The sequence below is a fragment of the Pseudophryne corroboree genome, chromosome 2 (assembly GCF_028390025.1).
Source record: "Pseudophryne corroboree isolate aPseCor3 chromosome 2, aPseCor3.hap2, whole genome shotgun sequence".
In the NCBI taxonomy this organism is placed as follows: Eukaryota; Metazoa; Chordata; class Amphibia; order Anura; family Myobatrachidae; genus Pseudophryne; species Pseudophryne corroboree.
In genome coordinates this window covers 1014300917-1014317068 of record NC_086445.1, presented here as the reverse complement: position 1 = coordinate 1014317068, position 16152 = coordinate 1014300917, and the positions used below count along the sequence as shown (strand labels likewise).

At 43.8% G+C, this 16152-nt stretch overlaps 2 protein-coding genes across 8 annotated transcripts in view; both read right to left on the bottom strand.

Annotated features, from left to right (window-relative positions):
• The window catches only part of LOC135050278 (integumentary mucin C.1-like), a 545228-nt gene that overhangs the window by 109002 nt on the left and 420074 nt on the right, over positions 1–16152 (bottom strand). The gene's annotated exons all lie outside the window — the stretch shown is intronic.
• LOC135050282 (integumentary mucin C.1-like) lies at positions 1827–14706 on the bottom strand. The gene is made up of 5 exons (XM_063956680.1): positions 14436–14706; positions 13155–13304; positions 8820–8969; positions 2527–2670; positions 1827–2143 (listed from the first exon to the last, which is right to left on the bottom strand). Exons 1-4 carry the CDS (start codon positions 14629–14631, stop codon positions 2537–2539), a joined length of 630 nt encoding a protein of 209 aa, XP_063812750.1. The 5' UTR covers positions 14632–14706; the 3' UTR covers positions 1827–2143; positions 2527–2536.

The window sequence follows — 16152 nt, the reverse complement described above, 5'->3', positions numbered from 1 at the left end:
ACAATGCAGCACAGATATGGAGTGTTTTTCAGGCAGAGACCGTATAATACTGGTGGTCACTGGTCAGCAAAACTCTGCACTGTCCTACTATATAATACTGCTGGTCCCCAGTACCCACAATAAAGCAATTAGCACACTGAGCACAGATCTGGAACATTTTTAAAGGCAGAGAACGTAGATATTTGCACTTGCAGCACACAGAGCACAGATATTTGCAGCACACTGAGCACAGATATTTGCAGCACACTGAGCATGGAAACTGAGAGGACGTCAGCCACGTCCTCTCACGATCATCTCCAATGCACGAGTGAGAAATGATTGCGACACGCGGCTCCTTATATAGAATACGAATCTCGCGAGAATCCGACCGCGGGATGATGACGTTCGGGCACGCTGGTGTTAACCGAGCAAGGCGGGAGGGTCCGAGCAACTCTGTCCCATGAAAAAAACATAACAAAAAAAAAAAAAACAGACGTTCGGGCGGGTTCGGATCTCGAGGATCCGAACCCACTCATCACTAGTTACAGGGTATGGCGAGTTGAGGGATGGGTGAGGGGGGGGGTACAAGAGGAGTGAAGTGGGCAATGGGTAGGATGAAGTGGGTCATAGGGTGGAGGTGGTCACAGAGAGGGTTGAGGTGGGCACACAATGATGAGTTCAGGGGAGCATGGGGAGGGGTGAGATGGGCACAGGGTATTGCTAGGGGCACAAGGAATATTGAGGTGGGCACAAGGAATATTGAGGGAGGTCATAGGGTAGGGGTGGGCACAAGGAATGGCAAATTCAGGGGGACATGGGGAGGAGGCAGGTGAGCACAAGGAGGAGCAAGGTGGACACAGGGAATGGTGAGAGGTGGAGGTGGGCAGAGGAAGGGAGGTACAAGGAAGGGTGGGGGGTGTCAGAGGGAGGGTAAGGTCCGTCGGGTAACCCTGGTGGTCGATACTTATCGCTGGAAACAATACTGGAATCCCCCCCCAGGATGAGGGGACACACCCTGATCCCCAGCAAGGTACAGCAGTAACACCCCGTGGTACTCACCACTGCATGGTGTAGCTCCGGCGGCGAGGGAGAGACCAGCGGCCGAGACCCATGGATGCACAGCAGCAGTAATGCTGGCCACTCGGCTCCTCGTCACATTACAGCCTGAACGGTCAGGTGTGCGCTGCTCCCGGAAGTGCCTGCTAGCTGGAATACAAATAACCGTTCTGGGGTGGAGGAGTGGGGTCGCTACCTTTGATTGGGAGGTGGAACCTCAGACGGCCACAAGGCAGGAGAAGGAGGGAGGGGGGGTTTGGGTCGGGTCTAAAGCCTGCGTCAGCCAATTACATTAGCCACAGTGATGGGGGCGTGCTTTCATATGGGCTGAAAGCAAACTCCTGTCACAGAGGCACTTCTATTAGGTGCCGCTTTTAAGTCTTTTTTTCAATGGGCTTTTACTGCCCAATGTTTGCCCCCCCCCCCCCCATTTCCAGCACCTTTCTTATTGACAGCCAGAGGCACCGAGAGCCATGCCTCCAAACACATTGAACATTTTTATCAATAAAATAAGTTATTTCAATAATATAAAGGCAAAAGCAGATACTTATGACACAGAATAGGTGTCATAAGTATCTTCTTTATATTATTTTTATCATAAATGACAGGGGAGGCCCTGCCTCTCGACTGCACTTCCCTGCTTTGTCTCCTACTCACGACTGTTATAGGATCACGTGCTCAATGTAGTGATTGCAACTAAAATGAGGGGGGAGAGATATGAATTAGTAAGTCAGTCTTGCAGAAGTCAGATGTGTTTATGGTGTGGAATAAATCACACAGAGCCAGAAGAGTGCATTAAGGACTTGTTTATATATTTGATTATACAAATATGATGTGTGGGGTGAAGTATGTTGGGAATCAATGTATCGAAAGAAAATCCACATATACAGTATGACTACAAAACATGAATATTACATATAATGCTGTAACACTTACAGAAATGATCACAAATTTTAATCTAAACCTCAATAAGCAATAATAAAGAACAGCTCTCCAGTTTACTAAAATCAAATTTACAGATCAGAAAATAAAATAAAAAGCACAAAGAACCAGGATGCTGTCTGTCTGGAGACTCCGGCGATTGTTACGAGCCGGTTACACTGAGTATCTGTAAGAAACAAACAAACACATTATCACAACAGAGGCAGGTTTTACCCTCAAAAATGACAGTCTAAGATGTGTGCAACTACAGGGCTACAGTGACCTCACACTGGGCCGAGTACTGGAGGGGTGCGAATAATAATGTAGGGGATAATTCAATTAAGCACAAAGTTTGGCTGTGCACACCACAGTATTTTCTGGCAGCCAATAATTGCTAATTTTCTAGCGCACCTCTTTGGGGTATAAGGGAAAAATGAATGTTACACTTTGCGTTTTTGATAGACTTCACCAGCAAGCCCGATCATATGAATTATTCATCATCATCAACTCAAACTATTAGTTTTAACAGATTGTGACTGTCTCCAATGGGTGATACATTATGTGCATTACCATTAGTATTTTATTTATATCCATAGAAGCACCAGATGGTCTCCGGAATACTGGAGTCGAAACAGCAGCCTCTAGCCAGACAGTCCTTGGAGCTGATGTTGGGATATCCGCAGTCTTTCCTCAGCTTGGGCCTCACAGAGCATCCTGCACACAACAGAAAACACAATGTCAGAGGGTAGGGAGCTGTCCACATAGATGGTCACAGAGGGTCAGACACTCCCTGCCCAATGACACTGACCCCCCCCTTCCCCCCTCCCCATGCTGTACCACTTCTAGCCAAAGGACAGAGTCTGCTGATAATTTGTTACCCTGTGTCTCAGGCACCGAACAAGTACTGCAAGTTCCGCTGAGCAGAGCAAAAGAATTCTACAAAAGTTCAAGGTAGAGGTGTGTGTGTACGAGTATGTGTGGGTGAGCCCGAGTACAGGTGTGGTAAGTGTGATAACATTTGCATTTCCACCATGAACAATTACAAGAACAGCTTTATGAAACAGTATCTGCAATCTATGTTCAATGTTATTGCCAGCAAGTCAGTCTGAATATGTCATACCTCCCAACTGTCCCTATTTTCATGGAACTGTCACACTGTCCCAACCGTGGCCTGCAGTGTCCCGCAGGGAGGGGGGGGGGGCACAGTTGGGAGGCTTCTGTCACACTGGAGACTAGACGCAGTGCACATACGCACAGCATCTATTCCTGGGAGACAGAGCGGTGGCATGTCAGCAGCTCACAGAATGCTAGACATGCCCACTAAGTGATGAAGATGGGGGCGTAGCTTGCAATTAAGGCCCTTTCTGCTAATCCTTCCAATAGGCCACACCTTTTTTCAGACAGACATGCTACGCATGCACAGGTGTCCCTCTCCATGGGATTCTAATGTTTGGAGGTATGCATAAACTCTTCACACATAGGGGCTGATTCAGAGTCATATGCAATTCAGCTGCATTGTACCTTTGAAGATCGATGCATGTCTGTAACTATAGTCAGAGTCGCCTGCATCTGTGTGACGGCAGCGGCCCCTATACATCCCTGTGGGACAGTAGCACCATCACTATTACCAGCCCTATTCTTGGTGTAAGATCAGTGTGAAGTCACCTGGATCTCTGGATATGCTCAGCCTTGAATAGCTCACAATGCCGCCTCCCACATATCCCATGTGTGAGGGCCCCTGTACCCACCCAGTGTCACTCATTTAGAAGATGCAGCTCAGCCATGTATGACTCGAGTATCAGGTCTGCAGGGGTGTGTATGCTCATTTCACACATGCACAGTGCAAAATATTGCAGATAAGGTTGCTTGTACTGTATACTCCACCTGTGTTTTAAGGGGAAAAACACCATTTAACCCTGGGAACACTTGAATTAAAAACAGCAGCCCCTGGAATAGCAATCTTTGGAAAACCCCAATCTTCAAGCTCTTATGCCCACACTGCAGATGCAGCCAAGCTCACCATGACTACACCTGCGCTAACTGTGCACACCTGGTGGGGCTAGGCATATACTGTCTGGCAGGGCTGGACTGGGACCAAAAATAGGCCCTGGCATTTTTGAAGCACACAGGCCCACCTCGGTGTCAGCATCTGACTCCTCCCCTTACTATTCCCGACTCCTCCTACTTCTTAGTCTATGCTCTTACAAATATAAGTTCATATTATAACATACAAGTGTACCTCATTCTGTATTAAAATACACACAACCATTGGTTGAAGTGGAAATGTTGAAGTGGGGGTATGGAAAAATAAAAGGTAACTAAGCGCGCGCTCCAGAAAAGGGGCATGGACACACGCACCCCATTCACTAGAATGAGAGCATCTGTGTGCACTCCCGGGGGGCTAAGCGGCGACCAGTGTCCCATAGAGGTACTGTGCGCGCACACCGAAAGGCACGTGCGCAAAAAAAACAAAAAACACAAAAAGGGTGTGGCCAATTAAAATGGGATGTGATACAGACATATGCCCCAATAGTACAGTGCCCGATCCACAAATGCCCCCACAGCAGTGCTGCAGCTGCTTACCGCTGCTGCTCCTCCGGCTGTGATGTGAGGGTGTTAGGAGGAGAGCTCAGATGCGCGGCTATGTCTGGCACCGGCGTGTAGGACTTCAAACTATCCGCTGGTTCGTGAGCCAATCAGAGCTCACAGACCGGCAGCGGCGGCTCCTGATTGGCTCACAAACCAGCGGCTGGTTTGAAGTCCACTACACGTCGCCAGACAGACGCGCTGGCGCAATCTCCTCTCCTGACAGCTGAGACACGCTGCCGCCGGACTGAGCGGCAGTGTGTCTCAGTGACAAGCGGGGGGGAGGAGGGGGGGGGTCGGCTGGACCAGCCCACGTGGCCATCGGCCCTTCTGGAATTTGCCAGAAGTGCCAGATGGCCATTCCAGCCCTGCTGTCTGGTCATTGCCAAGAATAAGGGAAACACAAGCAAAACTTACAGCTATGGGCATAATTCATGTTTGTGCACCATCAGGTCTGTAATCCATAGCACTACATGCTCCCACTCTACCACTGCACTCTATACTCTACCTGTGCTTTTGGGGTAAAAACACCATTTATCCCCAGAAACAATTGAATCAAAGCAGCAGCCTCTGGAATAGCATTCCTTAGCACTTGTCATGATTGGACGCCATTATGTGCATAACTGCAAATAATATTGTATTGATCAATGTCTGCAAATGCCCTATGTGAAAAGGTCATAGGAGACTGGCCTGACGTGCCACTGCTCCCATGCTGATCTTAAAGGGGGAGGTGTCATGATCCAGGCTATTTCAAGTAGGAATAGGCCTGTTAATAAGTAGTGTGATATCAATATAGATACCAGGATATCAGAGTGACGCATCAATGGATGTGATGCCAATGCATCTGGGTTATATTGAAATGGGCATGATTGAAATTTATATTATTCCAATTGATGTATCAGTATACCAGTGTGTGATAACTGTCTTTGCATGTCAAATGGTTGAAGCTTGATTGATCTGCTGACATTTCATTGTAGCCACAGAACTCAGACACACACTGACTGTTTAGGTGTGAAATTTAGTTTAATTACCCCAGAACCAGAGCTAGAGCCAGAGAGGTGTTAAGCCCTTCCTGCTCTGTGTCCTCTCAGAACTAGCCATTTGTTTACACAAGAACCATAGCCAGATCTTCAGAGGAGAAGATAAGGCCATTCGCCCCTGAGAGAGTAGCCGGGAAGCCCAGTATGAGCCGACACTCGATACCTTCTCTGGCTTATGGAAGGGTTAAACAGTAACACTCCAGAGGGAGGGGGAGCATGTTTTTTTTTTTTTTTTTAACTAGGAGAACCACAGAGTGTAAGTTGTGCATTATCAAAGAAGTGGGTCAGGAGAACATTCTGGCTCTGTAATGTCCTGATATATCTGAAGAGGCTTCACTTCACCCCATCATTCTACTCTGCATGTGTGCTAGGATCAGTGGGTTTCTCCCTATTTTTATTTTCATGAAATAATCTTTTCTGCCGTGACTGACTTTTTATTATTATATTCTTGTACCCATCTTTTTTCTGGATCAAGCTTTGAAGTGTTTTACTTGAATTAAATAATCTAATTTTAGATCTGGTTTCTGTTGTGTATCCAACCCAACTCTCTGAAAGAGGCGTTACCAAAATATTAATAGTTCTAGGTGCAGGCAAAAGCCATAAGTTTGCCTTGGGTCATACCCTAAACATTTGTACTTTGGCTGGTGGCAGTGATTGTGTGAAATTTACGCACGCGCTCAGGTATCCAGTAGCGGTGTCACATGGCAGGGATTCACTGATTGGCGTATCTGGGGAAATCGCTGTGCCTAGGGTCATGACAGCGCTTATCCCAGGAAAACCGCAACCTTCATGCCCTTTGATGTCCACACTACATTGCTGTTTATCTGGATGGAGCAGAGCACACAACATCAGGACATAAGAAATATTACAGTGCATGGCAAGAAAGTTGGGAGCTCTACTGCAAGTACTCTAACCCTTGTCAGTGCCAAATACATAATTGGCAACATTGCAAACATGTCCCAGATAGATAGACTAAAACTCTAATGTTTGATGAATCTGACTTAAATGATATATTTTCATATCTAAATACTTCTTTTCCACATATCTTACCACAGAATAAGAACACTAAGAATCGTACTCCATATTCAGAAAGAGGAATTGTTGTGGAGTTGGGATGCAGTGAAGATTCCAGCTGTTGGGATTCCTGCAGTTGGATTGCCAACAGCTGGCAATCCATTAGTAGGTATAGCAGAAGGGTTATGCTTAGAGTTAGGCTGTGGGAAGGTGGTGTTAAGGACCACCATCGGAGGTTAGGTGTTTAGCACTATGGGGGAAATGGTTAGGATGCACAGAAGGTGATGTTAGGTTTAGGCACCACTGATGGTATTTTAGTGTCCGGAACGAAGAGGGAAGGTTAGGATTAGGCTGCAGAAAGGGATAAACGGATAGTTCGTATTAGGATGTAGGGGAGAGAGGTGAACAGTCTTATATCCCCACTGTCAGGATTTACACTATCTTGATGCCGGCAATGGTATTCTGACTGCTGGTATCCCATCAGCCAGGATATCATACTGAATACATGGAGTTGATCAATTATTATTATTATTATTATTATTTTTTTTTTAACTAGGGACAAAGGAAGAACAATTTCCAGATACTTTTTACCCCCTGGAACTTCACATCAGTTGGCAACTACGCACGAGTGGGTGGTGCTTCCTCTATCCGCCCATTTGTGTGACATCATGAAAGAGCATAACTGACCGTTCTGCTGGGCATACACCATACAATTATCTGGCAGGCCATTTATCCAATCTGCGTGGTTGGAATGAAAATATGGCAATGTATAGGATCAGATGTCAATCATTTGCTCCCAAACACTGGAAAATGGACAAAGTATTATACAATCAAACTTGTGAAACACAAAATTTAACCAACTAGTTCAAATTACCATTTTTGTCCATTTTCCAGTGTTTTAGAGTAAATTGTTGATTGTCATTTACCTTCATAGATTACCAGATTTCCATTCCAAACAGCCAGTGTTGGACAGATGGTCTGCCAGATTATATACTGTAGTGCATACAAGAGTCATAACTAGACCTCTTTGTACCCTATAGCAGAGAGAATTGCCCCCCCCATTTATCCAATATGGACATAAGACACATGCCTCATGGGGGATGGGCATGACAAAATTGAGCCCAGAGAAAGATAGAACATGCTAATAGATATATATCTTTTTCCTTTATTAAACAAAATTTCAATAAACTGCCATACCGATAATACAAACCTATAACCTGTTGAATTCTAATCAAACACCCTACTCATTGAGACACTATGAACCTACTGGTACTTTGTAAACAAATAAGCAATATAATTAAGATCTATGTAGTGTGCAGCCACACAGCCAATCTCTTGCAGCCACACACACACTACATAGATCTGCTCAGCTACAATGCAGATTTTTTTTCTCTTCTACAATGTACACAGTAAGCTTCAAATAGTTAGAATTCTCTAGTTTAGAATTATCTACCTTTCTATGCAAGGGCAAATAGCTTAATGGATAGATTATCTGACTGCAATGCAACAAACAACTGGTTTGAATCCCAGACAGTGACTGAATAACAAAGAAATCTTAAGTTGAGTTCATGAATGTTGTATAGGTATTAGCGACAGGAGGGGTCAGGATAGGAGACAGGGGCGGTCAGGGGATGCTGGGCTTCAAAAAAAAGGGGGAATCTGCACGTGAAAGTAATAACAGACTTGTCAAGTGCCATCAACAGCGCCCAATACCCTGCAGCACTATGTGCCCTCCGCACACACTTAGTTATGGCCCTGGTGCATACCCAGCTTTACTGATGGATCCATGTACCTGAAAGTCTTCATCACCCATGTACATCATGACTGAAGATTCCAATAATTATATGTTATTATTAAGTTGGATACATTAATTTTCTGTTCAATCTAGATGTTTGGAACAAAAATCTGCTAATATCTGGGAGCAACAGACAATCAACTATTTGCTTCTAAATTCCCAAAAACATACAATAAAGGAAGTTTGGATAAATTGGCTAAATGAAATTGATTTGACCAATTTATCTGAAAGATCATTTTTGTGTTTCAGTGTTTGGGAGCAAATGGTCTATTGTCATTTGCTGCCATATATTACCAGATTTTTGTTTGAACTAGAAAAGATTGGACAGATAATCTGTAAGTGTGTAGGGCACTTGTGTGTATCCAGCTTAAGAGGTGTGAGCGTCATAACTATAATGACTTGTGTGTAACTATACAGTAGCTCCATACCTTGTGACTTGGAGAAGAAACACCAGTTAACCCCAGGAATGCTGGAGTCAAAGCAACAATTCCTCTTCTGACATTCCGCAGCAGTTATTGTGGGGTAGCCGCAATCCCTTCTGTTGTATGGTTCCACGTTACATTGTTTCAGGTTACTTGCTGTTGATGCAGTAAGGAAACATCCAGACGTTACAAAGCTTAATATTTCTTTAATAAAATCAGAGTAATTTAGCTCTTTGGTCAACTGATCATTTGGGTTCAGCAGTTTTAAAAATTACAAAGTACTATTATTTTTATTTTTTTAAGGAACAGTTGAACTTTGAACAGCTGATAACAGGAAACTTCCACTTAAACAATGGCTTTTTCTTATATACTGTCTGACCATGGCTAAGAATAAGGGATACACCAGATTAACTCTGAGCACTATGGGCCCAATGCAGGTTAGTGCACCATCAAATCTGTAATCAATAGCACTACTTGCTCCCACTCTACTCTACCTGTGCTTTTGGGGTAAACACCATTTAACCCAGGAGAACACTTGAATTAAAGCAGCAGCCTCTGGAACAGGGCCATCTTTTCATATGAGCTCTTGCCCAAGGGTCCTTGTCTGATAGCTGCGAGTCCCCTGTATCCAGAGGTACCAGATTTTTGAAAATCGGCCATGGGGAACCAGAGATAGCAGACTTTAAATCAGTGATTCCCATCCAAGCCTTTTTATTGCTCTTCCCAGCCAGATATCTCGAGTTCTGTCTGACGTAGAGTTTTTGAGTGAATACTCCAAACCCTGGGACTCTCCACTTTTGGTGGACACTTCCAGCTTGTCTCTACTATGCCCAAAACCAGACATATCAGCCTTCCAGCAGCTGGTCCCTGCTCCAGCCCCACACACCTGGTACACAGTTTTATATTTTCATTGGTGAATTGTTCTGGCTTCTGAGCTCTGATCCCCAAGTCCCCAGTACCTCCCAAAAGGTGGGACTGTAGTTTTTTTTAATCCCATTCAAAGCCAATAAATCCATTTTCAGGAACTTGAGATAACTGCAGTCAAGCAAGCTGCCCTCCCACCATAAAATTATGAATATTCTTCCCACGCAACTATCCACCCCTCCCCTACATATTAAACACCCCTTACCACCCTGGAAGCCATGTGCCAGGGCCCCTACATTCAGCCCAATGCTCCCCTCCACAGCTTAGCCCCATCTGTGCAGTAAATGAGTAATTAGCAGAAATTACTGCTCCAGGTCCTACATGCTGAGCGGAAGATAGAAGACCTCCTACCACCAGCGGTACATCAAATCTGCCACTGACATCACCCCCCGCCCCTACTGCTGGAGAATAGGTAGTGGGCCCAGTGCATTGCTGTGACCAGGGGTCTACACTACTGTTAAGACAGCCCTGCTCTGGAATAGCATTACTTGGGGCTTATCCCAGGAAATCCACAATCTTCACACTAATATCCACACTGCATTGCTGTTTATTTGGATGGAGCAGAGCACACAACATCAGAACATAGGAAATATTGTGTTAGATTTGGGTGGGGTGTGTTCAAACTGAAATCTAAATTGTAGTGTAGAAATAAAGCAGTCAGTATTTACCCTGCACAGAAACACACCCAAAGCCAACCCTGCAAATGTTATATCTGCTCCCCACATGGTGCACATGGTTGTGCACATTGCAGCAGCAAATTTGTTAGCTAATCATATCAGAATTACCCCCATAATTTGCAACATTGCAAACATGTCCCAGATACACAAAACATCTATATTTGATTAATCTGACTTAAATGAATAATATATATATATATATATATATATATATATATATATATATATATATATATATATATATATATATATATATATACACACACACATATATACATACACACATATACACATACACACACATATACATACATATATACATACACACACATATATACATACACACACACACATATATACATACACACACACACACATATACATACACACACACATATCTTACCACAGAGAATAAGAAAAACACTAAGAATTACACTCAATACTCAGAAAAAAGGAATTGTTGTGGAGCTCGGATGCAGTGAAGATGCCAGCTGTTGGGATTCCTGCAGTCAGATTGCCAACAGCTGGCAATTCATTTGTAGGTATAGCAGATGTGCAATACCTCACCCGTGGTGTTAGGGTTAGGCACCACTGGGGGTGGTTAGGTTTTAAGCACTATGGGGGGGGGGGGGGGGGAAGGGTTAGGACTAGGCTGCATGGAAGGTGACATTAGGTTTAGGCACCACAGAAGATGGGATGTTAGCGTCAAGCACTAAGTGGTAAGATTAGGGTTAGGTTGCAGAAAGGAATGGTTAGTGTTAGGGTGTAGGGGAGAGAGGGGAACACAGAGGAATTACACTATCAGGATGCCGGCAATGGTATTCTGACTGCTGGAATCCTATCAGCTGGGATATCATACTGAATACATGGAGTTCAGTCACTTAAAAAAAAAAAAAAAAAACCACACACAAGACTGCCCCCTGGAACTTCACATAAGTTAGCAACTATGTATGAGTGGGTGGTGCTTACTCTCTGCCCACCCATTTGTGTGACATCATACAAGAAGGCGCACAACTGACAGTTATCCTGGGCACACACTGTACAATTATCTGGCAGGCTATCCATCCAATCTGGATTGTTGAAATGAAAATCTGGTAATGTATAGGAGCAAATGTCAATTAACCATTTGCTCACATACACTGGAAAATGGACAAAAAGTATTATACAATCAAACTGGTTAAACCCAAATTTTAACCAATTAGTTTGAAAGACCATTTTTTAGTGTTTGGGAGTAAATGGTTGATTGTAATTTGCTCTCATAGATTCCAGATTTCCATTCCAACCAGCCAGTGTTGGACAGAAGGTCTGCCAGATAAATAATGCACACCCAGCTTTACTGATGGATCTATGTACCTAGGAGGCTTTATCACACATGTACCTCATGACTGAAGATTCCAATAATTTATTATATATGTTACTGTTTAAGTTGGATACACTAATTTTCTGTCCAATCTGGCTGTTTGGATCAAAAGTCTGCTAGTATCTGGGAACAAATGAAACAAAAAAAGTGAATACTAGTGATAGCGCTCTCCAGTAACCATGTTTCATATATCACCCATGTGAAAATGATATAATAGGGTTTGATTCACCATATATTGTAATAGAAACGTCCTCTGAGTTCCTTAGTGTACACCCACAAAAGGATTACTCCATCATTCTTCCTTCCCAGAGACAGTTCAATTATGTTCATGTGTAACTGAACCACCATAGACCTATGGGAATAAGTATAAGCCTCTCCTAATCCTCTTGCAAGGATCCCGTCCGAAACGCGTTAAGCGTGGTTGTGATTTTTACGTGGACTCCGACATTCACCTATCAGCTACGAGAGGAACTGTTCATGGTGTGGCGGTGGGCATCCGGAGCTCATTTCACCTTCCAAATTGGACATCTGACGCCATTGGATTCCTCGCATAAAGATCTGAGCGATGGTGATGTTACATGGAGTAATATGATATGCTGTTTTAAAATTGTCTTGTTGTACGTGCATTTTGTATTCATTAAATACGTTCCCATTTTATAAGACTTGCTACACTATATTTATGTTTCTATCCATAAGCACCTCCCATAAATATCCTTGCAAGAGGATTAGGAGAGGCTTATACTTATTCCCATAGGTCTATGGTGGTTCAGTTACACATGAACATAATTGAACTGTCTCTGGGAAGGAAGAATGATGGAGTAATCCTTTTGTGGGTGTACACTAAGGAACTCAGGACGTTTCTATTACAATATATGGTGAATCAAACCCTATTATATCATTTTCACATGGGTGATATATGAAACATGGTTACTGGAGAGCGCTATCACTAGTATTCACTTTTTTTGTTTCATTTGTACCGTTGGTGTGTTTTTGGATACACACTTGTCGTTTACTGTGGAGCTGCACTACTGTTTCATTGCGCACTGTATTTTGAACTTTTTTTCAAACATCTGGGAACAAATGACAATCAACTATTTGCTCCTAAATTCCAGAAAACATACAATAAAGGTAGTTCGGATAAATTGGCTAAATGAAACCGACTCAACCAATTTATCTGAATGACCATTTTGTATGTTTTCCAGTGTTTGGGAGCAAATGGTCAAATGACATTTACTCCCATAAAATTACCAGATTTTAATTTCACCTAGAAAAGATTGGACAGATAATCTGTGTGTAGGACACTTCTGTGTGTATCCAGTTTAAGAGGTGTGAGTCTTATAAATATAATGGCTTGTGTGTAACTATACAGCAGCTCCGTACCTTGCGACTTGGAGTAGAAACACCAGTTAACTCCACGAATGCTGGAGTCAAAGCAACAATTCCTCTCCTTACATTCCATAGCACTTATTGTGGGGTAGCCACAATCCCTTCTGTTGTACGGTTCCACGTTACATTGTTTCTTGTCACTTGCTGTTGCAGGAAGGAAACAACCCGAAGTTACAACAGCTTAAGGTTTCTTTTAAATAAAATGGGGCAATTTAGCGCCTTTGCTTAACTGGTCATTTGGGTTCAGCTGTGTTAAAAATCAAAGTATAATTTTTTTTTAGAAACAGTTAATCAAACAAATGTAATAGAACAAAGGTTTGATAGATATCAGTGCGCTGTCAACAGCCGCTATTCGGGTATCACTAACGAGGTATCTCCACCCTCAAATCACACAGACAATAACAAACATAGGCTATGCATAGGCTGTATATTTTAATTGACAAAAAGTGGTGTATTCCAGGATGTTTTAATGCTTGTGTGGTGTGAACTCCTGCGATTAAAAACCTTTTTAACCTAAAGGTACTGTCCCACATCTCTCTTTCCTTTTTCGGTCTGTCGGGCTAAGAGAAAGATTATAAGAATATGATTGATCCTGACCTCCAGACAGCGCTGACTCAGTGGTATCCTATACATACTTGCCTACCTGACCCTCTCCATGAGGGAGAAAATGCTTGTTCCTGGACTTTCCTGGTAATGTATGACTGCCATCACCTGTGGTGAGCTAGTTAATGGATAAGAAAGGTGTTTCACCACAGGTGATGGCAGTCATACATTACCAGGACAGTCCAGGAACAGAGCATTTTCTCCCTCATGGAGAGGGACAGGTAGGCAAGTATGATCCTATATCATACCTCCCAACATGACCCTCTCCAGGAGGGACAGAATGCTCTGCTCCTGGACTTCCCTCTTACTCTATGATTGCCATCACCTGTGCTTAAACACCTTTCTAATCCATTAACCTGTTCAACACAGGTGAGGGCAATCATAACTTAAGAGACAAGTCCAGAAGCAGAGCATTGTGTGTCCCTCCTGGAGAGGGTCATGTTGGGAGGTATGCTATATGTTAGTTAATCAAACTTTGAACAACAGCCGATAAGAAATTTCCACTTCACCAATAGCATTTTCTTATATACAGTCGGACCATAGCTAAGAATAAGGGATACACAAGCAAAACTCGTAGAGCTACAGTATGGGCCCAATTCAGGTTTGTGCATCATCAAATCTGTAATCATCACACTACATGCTCCCACTCTACCACTGCACTCTATACTCTACCTGTGCTTTTGGGGTAAAAACACCATTTACCCCCAGGAACATTTGAATTAAAGCAGCAGCCTCTGGAATAGCATTCCTTAGCACTTATCCCGGGAAATCCGCAATCTTTACGCTCTGTGATGTCCACACTGCATTGTGGTTTACCTGGATGGAGCAGAGCACACAGTACCAGGACATAGGAAATACTACAATGCATGATTAGACAGTTGGACTCTCTACTGCAAGGACTCTAACCCTTGACAGTGCCAAACACATAGGGACTAATTCAGAACTGACTGCAGCAGCAAATTTATTAGCCAATGGGCAAAACCATGTGCACTGCAGGGGGGCAGATATAACACGTGCAGAGAGAGTTAGATTTGGGTGGGGTGTGTTCAAACTAAAATCTAGATTGCAGGGTAAAAATAAAGCAGCCAGTATTTACCCAGCACAGAAACAATAAACCCACCCAAATCTCTCTGCAAATGTTATATCTGCCCCCCCCCCCCCCCCTGCAGTGCACATGGTTTTTCCCCATTAGCTAACAAGTTTGCTGCATCCAGAAGTTACAGCAGCTTAATGTTTCTTTTTACAGAAGGTTCTGCAACTCAAATTACTTTGGTGTAATACTGTAATCATAACAGTTACAGGGATAAGTCCACATATTGTAGGTAGATGTATTGTTAGTGGTTAAATGCCCAAATTAAACCCTAAGGCATAGTTCCCAAACACTGTCATTGCAGTCCAGGTTTTAAGGATATCATGTTTGAGCACAGGTGACTTAATTAGTACTTTGGCCAATGTGAATGAATCATCTGGACTCAAGCATGGTTATCCTTAAAACCTGGGGTATATTTTCTAAAGTTCAATGGTTTCACACTGCGCATGTATATAAGACATAGGGCCTAATTCAGGTTGGATTGCAATATGCATTCCAACTGCAAAACCTATGAAGAGTTTGTGGGCACATGAGCAGGGCCCATCCAGCGCATGCACCAATATTTTCTGCAGGCACCCTATAGAAAATGCGAATGCCTCTGCCTGTTCGCAGGGCATTTGGCCGCCGTTTCGTGGGCACGGTCCGGCCAACGCAGGTGTGGCCGGACCGAACGGGGGGCGGGCCGCAGTGGCTGCGTAACATCACATGCAGCCGATGCGGGCCGGGGAGCGATGAGTAGCTCCCGGCCAGCACGCTAAAGCTGCGCTGGTTGGGAGCTACTCTTGAAGAGCAAAGGTATCGCCGCTGTGCGATGCCTTTGCACTTCTGCCGGGGAGGCCAGCACTGACATGCGAGGTGGGATAGCCCTGTGCTGGGTGTCCCCCCGCATGTCAGTGTGAATGATCGTTGCTGTGCTAAATTTAGCACAGCTACGAACATCTCGGAATGAACCCCATTGCTAGATGGATTATCAATACTTTCTGTATGCAGTCTCTCACTCAATCCATTATACCAGCACTCACATGCTCACACACAGAATACTGAGCCAGGTGTCCTCCAGTCGTGCGTCTAGTAGTGGTTCCAAAGGTGGCATTCCATAATAAAATAAAAAAAACACTGCAAACCAGCAGTGTTTTTTCGTTTTATTATGGAGTGCCACCTTTGGAACTGATATATATATATATATATTTCTCAGAGAACCGAATCATACTGAACCTCACGCTCTGAGCCCGGTTCCAAGCCCGGCTCGGGTTTTCCTGCCTGACTCGGAAAATTGAACGAGGCAAAATGTCATCATCC